The sequence below is a fragment of the Protomyctophum parallelum genome, assembly GCF_964188405.1.
Source record: "Protomyctophum parallelum genome assembly, chromosome: 21".
NCBI lineage: Eukaryota > Metazoa > Chordata > Actinopteri > Myctophiformes > Myctophidae > Protomyctophum > Protomyctophum parallelum.
In genome coordinates, this window is record NC_139713.1 from 28,430,382 (window position 1) to 28,437,012 (window position 6,631).

At 45.3% G+C, this 6,631-nt stretch overlaps 1 protein-coding gene across 1 annotated transcript; it reads left to right on the plus strand.

Moving 5' to 3' along the window:
* Positions 1-625: 625 nt before the first annotated feature.
* Positions 626-3,715, plus strand: LOC310878934 (sarcoplasmic/endoplasmic reticulum calcium ATPase 2-like; the record flags this gene model as incomplete). The annotated part of the gene is made up of 1 exon (XM_083793350.1): positions 626-3,715. The coding sequence occupies one exon, from the start codon at positions 626-628 to the stop codon at positions 3,713-3,715; it is 3,090 nt and encodes a 1,029-aa protein (XP_083649476.1).
* Between the last annotated feature and the right edge of the window lie 2,916 nt (positions 3,716-6,631).

Sequence of the window (6,631 nt, forward strand, 5' to 3'; positions counted from 1 at the left end):
CGCAAGTAATAATAGTTTCCCTGTGCGATCAGTTCTTGGAGGCCAGTCTGGAGCTATGTGGAACTCTGTATGTAGGACAGCTGATCCCTTTGACACCATGCTGTAACATATGGGGATGGAGGGTTACTGTAATAGCTGATCCCTTTGACACCATGCTGTAAAATATGGGGATGGAGGGTTACTGTAATAGCTGATCCCTTTGACACCATGCTGTAACATATGGGGATGGAGGGTTACTGTAATACGCTGATATTCAATATGTCCATATTTGGGCAAAAATGTTGGGGGTGGTGGAAGGACATGTTGATGGCGCCGATGACGTCATCAGTCCTGCCCAAATTTGGATAGATAAACTGGCTGGCTACAACTACACATGGTCGTCATAAATATCATTCACTTAGAGAGATGTCCCTTAGCTGTTATATTGTTATTACGGAGTACATTTTATAGTGACAAGTACGGTATATGTCTCTGGTTTCGTGTTGAAGAGTGAGTCAAAACCTGCAAATACTTCATACTGGCAACAGGGTTGCTTAGCATAGTGTATCCAGATCTCTCAAAGGAGTATTCACAGTTCGAGTTGTGTCATTTCACCAGAGCCAAAGTGCCCAAGTGTCCATTCACCATGGACAACACACACACACAGACGGTGGAAGAGGTTTATGGCTTTTTTAATGTAAATGAAAGCATCGGTCTGGGGTTAGACCAAGTGAAGAAACAATTCGAGAAATACGGACCAAACGAATTACCAGCCGAGGAGGGTAAATCTCTCTGGAAACTGTTGATTGAACAGTTTGAAGATTTACTTGTGAGGATCCTTCTTCTTGCTGCTTGCATATCTTTTGTGCTGGCTTGGTTTGAAGAGGGAGGGAAGACCACCACAGCATTTGTAGAGCCTTTCGTTATCCTACTGATTCTCATAGCGAATGCCATTGTGGGAGTTTGGCAGGAGAGAAATGCAGAAGATGCTATCGAAGCACTCAAGGAGTATGAACCAGAGATGGGGAAGGTGTACCGCCAGGACAAAAAGAGTGTCCAGAGCATCAAGGCAAGGGACATTGTGCCTGGGGACATCGTGGAGATGTCGGTAGGTGATAAAGTGCCAGCAGACATCCGGCTTACATCTATCAAGTCTACTACGCTGAGGGTTGACCAATCAATTCTTACAGGAGAGTCAGTGTCTGTGATCAAACACACAGACCCCGTTCCAGACCCCCGAGCCGTCAACCAAGACAAGAAGAACATGCTCTTCTCTGGCACCAACATTGCGGCAGGCAAAGCTGTAGGCGTTGTGGTGGCCACAGGGGTCAACACAGAGATAGGAAAGATTCGTGATGAGATGGCATCCACAGAACAGGAGCGCACACCCCTGCAGCAGAAACTGGATGAGTTTGGAAAGCAGCTTTCTAAGGTTATTACACTCATTTGCATTGCTGTGTGGATTATCAACATCGGCCATTTCAACGATCCTGTCCATGGTGGCTCCTGGATACGCGGGGCCGTCTACTACTTTAAGATTGCTGTGGCTCTGGCTGTGGCTGCCATCCCAGAGGGTCTGCCTGCTGTCATCACCACCTGCCTTGCTTTGGGAACACGCCGCATGGCCAAGAAGCATGCCATCGTCCGCAGCTTGCCCTCTGTGGAGACCCTTGGCTGCACCTCCGTCATCTGCTCTGACAAGACTGGCACACTGACCACAAATCAGATGTCTGTCTCTAGGATGTTCATAGCTCACCAGGTTACTGGTGATAGCTGTACTCTAAAAGAATTCACTGTAACTGGCTCAACATATGCCCCTGATGGACAAGTGTTCCATGAAGGTTACCCAGTGAAGTGTTCTGAATTTGATGCCTTAGTGGAGCTGGCTTCCATCTGTGCTCTCTGCAATGACTCCTCACTGGACTACAATGAGAACAAACGTGTGTATGAGAAGGTTGGTGAGGCCACAGAGACAGCTCTCACCTGTCTGGTAGAGAAGATGAATGTCTTTGACATTGATGTTAAATACCTATCCAAGATAGAGAGGGCCAATGCCTGCAACTCTGTAATCAAGCAGCTGATGAAAAAGGAGTTTACCTTGGAATTTTCCAGAGACAGGAAGTCCATGTCTGTGTATTGTACACTAAAGGAACGTGGCAAGATGTTTGTCAAGGGTGCCCCAGAGGGAGTTATTGAAAGGTGCACTCACATCCGTGTGGGTGGGAACAAGGTACCAATGACCCCTGGCATCAAAGAAAAGCTGATGTCAATGATCAGGGAGTATGGAACAGGCAGGGACACCCTACGCTGCCTGGCCCTGGCCACACGGGACAAACCCATGAGCAAAGAGGAGCTGGTGCTGGAGGACTCTGCAAACTTCATTGAATATGAGACTGATCTGACATTTGTTGGCTGCGTGGGAATGCTAGATCCTCCTAGGGCTGAAGTGGCAGCCTCCATCAAACTGTGTCGCCTGGCAGGCATCAGAGTGATTATGATCACTGGAGACAACAAGGGTACGGCTGTGTCAATATGCAGACAAATTGGCATCTTTGAGGAGGGTGATGAAATCTCGAGCATGGCCTTTACTGGCCGTGAGTTTGATGACCTGTCACCTGCTGCACAAAGAGAAGCTGTGCTTAAAGCCCGCTGCTTTGCCCGTGTTGAGCCCTCTCATAAGTCAAAGATTGTGGAGATCCTACAGTCCTATGGCGAGACAACTGCTATGACTGGGGACGGAGTTAATGATGCTCCTGCGTTAAAGAAAGCAGAGATAGGCATTGCCATGGGTTCAGGAACTGCTGTCGCCAAGACTGCATCCGAGATGGTGCTGGCAGATGATAATTTTGCCACCATCGTAGCTGCCGTGGAGGAAGGACGAGCCATCTACAACAACATGAAACAGTTCATCCGATACCTCATCTCCTCTAATATAGGAGAGGTTGTCTGTATCTTTCTGACTGCAGCACTAGGTTTCCCTGAGGCCTTGATCCCAGTTCAGCTGCTGTGGGTCAACCTGGTGACTGATGGTCTACCCGCCACAGCCCTGGGCTTCAACCCCCCAGATCTGGACATCATGAAAAAGCCACCACGCAACTCCCGTGAGCCTCTCATCTCTGGATGGCTCTTTTTCAGATATCTGGTAATTGGATGCTATGTGGGCGCTGCTACTGTTGGTGCTGCTGCCTGGTGGTTTGTCGCTGCTGAGGATGGTCCCAAAATCAATCTTTATCAACTGAGCCACTTCCTGCAGTGTGGCCCAGAGAATCCAGACTTTGATGGTCTGGACTGCGCTCTGTTTCAGTCACCCTATCCAATGACCATAGCCCTGTCTGTCCTGGTTACCATTGAGATGTGCAATGCTCTCAACAGTGTGTCAGAGAACCAGTCGCTGTTGCGAATGCCTCCCTGGAAGAATATGTGGCTGCTGGGAGCCATCTGTCTCTCAATGTCACTTCACTTCCTCATCCTCTATGTGGAGCCTCTGTCTAACATCTTCCAGATCACACCTCTGAACCTGACCCAGTGGCTGATGGTGCTGAAGATCTCGCTGCCTGTTATTCTTCTGGATGAGATTCTGAAGTTTGCTGCCAGGAACTATCTGGAGCCTTGTGAAGAGGTGAAGAAGCCTGCCAGTAATAAAGGTTTGTCCTTGTCTGCATGCATGGAGGGAATCTCCTGGACCTTTGTGGCCATTTCCCTCCCCTTGGTGCTCTGGCTCTACAGCACCTCCTGACTGACTAATTGAGTATATATATTTTTCCATCCCCCCACTTTCCACTGCTCAATCCCCACTCTGTTCCCCGGGACACCTGCATAACCAGTGTGTGTGTTGCATGTGTTCGTATGTTGCTTGTATATATGCCTCCCAACTTCCCAAGCATGCACGAGAAGGACCACGTTTTAACAAATTAAACATGAAAATGTATATGAAATTAACCACACAGGCAAAATAATAATAATAATGATATATATAATATCAGATTGTTATTTAAAAAAAATATTGAAAAAATAATTTATTTTGAGAAAATATTGTGACTGGGTGAGACGCGTGAGTGAGTACATGATCACTCCTGTAGCTGTGGACTCAACTATCAGGCTTTGTTTTGGATTTTGTTGATATTGTCATTTAAATACAGAATATAGTGGGGTCATTTTGCCAGAAGGCAACGGGGGAAGATTATGTTTTCATGCCTTTATGTCTGCTAATATTGCAAACTGCTGGACTAATCTGCAACAACTTATGTATACACGTTGCAACTTGCCAGTAGGCCACGAAAGTAGTACCTTTTGTTGTCCACTTTTTTCTCCATTTTCCCCATGTTTTAATCATTATCTATATTATAATTGACTTTAAATTTTATAATGGAATTCAATTGTGGTCGGATCAAGCTTAATACCCAATTTTTTTTGTTTGCTTTTAATAGTTTTTTCTGCACAAGGCAACAGAAGATTCAAGTAGGCCTACAGTGTTTCCTTACTTTGTTTTCAAATATGATGCTTTGTATGGTCCTGTTAATATTAACCTTCCAGCAATATTAAGGCTATAGGCAATTTTCAGTCTGATGGCGGGTATTTGCAGAATACATAATTTTCCCTCTGCACAAGTTCCTGTTGCAAACAGCTCTGAAGAGTGTTGTAGAGGGAGAACGTAAAGCTTTCAGACTATGATAGCCTATGATGCATTGTTTCAATAAAGGAGAACATACTAATTTGCCTACCACTGACAAATCCCATTCACATCCCATGATACACTATATATACACTGCCCTCCCCCAGCCGAAAAATGAACTACTGTGTGAGAGAATGAGTCGTGCGATTTAGAGAGTTCAACAACATAGTTCCCTCCAGACTTCACACCAAACTCAGAAACCTTGGACTCAATCCTAGCCTGTGTAGCTGGATCCTGGACTTTCTGTCAGAATGATACCAGGTGGTGAGGATGGCTACCTCCGTCCGTGGCTTCACTGCCTGCTATGGGAACTGTACTGATCTCAACCACAAAGCAATGCAGAGGCCGGCGGCCGGCCAAGCCCCTTCACACAGCTTCCCTCCATCCAGGACAAGCTGGCAGGCGTATCAAGCAGACCGTTTCAGATCCAAGCCAGGTTCTGTCTTGCCCCTCCAAGATAACAGAGGGGTACAGGCAAGAAAGAGTCATGAACAAAGCCAAGATTAAAAATAATATTATATATAATAATAATAATAATAATCACAATAAAGGAAATCTTTCTGGAACCTTTACTTTTATTTTGTAATATAAATGTAAAATAATATATGATATTGTCTGTGTGGGATCCCCTCTGTCAGGTTATGTCTAATATTATTGAATTAATATATTCTTTCCAACTTTTCTTTTCTGAATTCCTGCTCACTATAGGTTAATTATCTCAAGAATCTGCTTGTGGACAAATTACGGTTTCGGAGAGGTAGCTGGCCATTGCCATCCTAATATCCTATTTCAGTATCTGATAAGTAGACCCTAACTCCCTGACAAACTCACTGATTGTATCCACTCCACTAGTCTCTTGAGACAGACTGAATTCAAAGGAAAAGAGGGCGCTGTTTTTCCTTTCTTTTTTGACGATGGGTTCTGTTTGCCAGTCCACAAACATCTTGCATGAGCAACCCCGCAGTACAGTATGTCATGGCTCAGTGAGTATATGATTCGATGACAAATCCAGTTTACTTACTACTACAGTAGTTTAACATGTAGAATACAGTTTGGACTACATTTGCATTATTAAAGCTGCAATCCAATCTGCATTGTAGAGTAGTAGTATACAACTAGACCGGCACTTGTCTCGGGCCCAGCCTTACATCTCTGCAAGAGAAAAGCCTGGTCACAACCTAAGGCCGAGAGTGCATAGCCGGAAGTGTCAGGCCGGAACATCCGTCAGATGTATTTCCCCCGGATAAGAGTTTTTTCAGCCAATCACGACACTTCTCACATGAGAATGTAAGCTAATTTGTAAAGCGCCAACACCATATCCTTGAGCGGTACTTCCGCTGAAATCCAGCACTTCCGTTTATGCATCTTGCCCAGTGTCGTCCGGCACCCTTTGGGGCACACAAATAAGGCATTTGGTATGTCCCCCCACGTGTGTCATCCAGACCCGTATTCATACAGATACTGGCATGCACTGTACACGGGGTGTACGGGGTGTGTGTACACACACACACACACACACACACACACACACACACACACACACACACACACACACACACACACACACACACACACACACACACACACACACACACACACACACACACACACACACACGTGTGGTTGGAGGTATAGCCATAAACAGGGGTCATCTGCGTGTTGGCACGGACATATAGAATGAGTGATCAATAATATTATTTAACAAGCTCAATGGTAAAAACTTGCATGGCATACCAGGGTTCGGAAAAAACAAGATATCTCTTTATCTTATATCTTTATAGTTATAATATCTTTAACATTGTCTTTGATTTTGTTGTTATGGTGTCTTCGATTTGCAGACTGTTAGCAGGCCAGGCCGATTGTACCTGTATGAGTGGTGACAAATAAACCTTGTTGATTCTTGACTCTTGAGAGCTCTGTCTGGAATTGAACCTGGGACATTGCAATTTGATCAGCTAGCAGTATGTACAGGCATGCCCG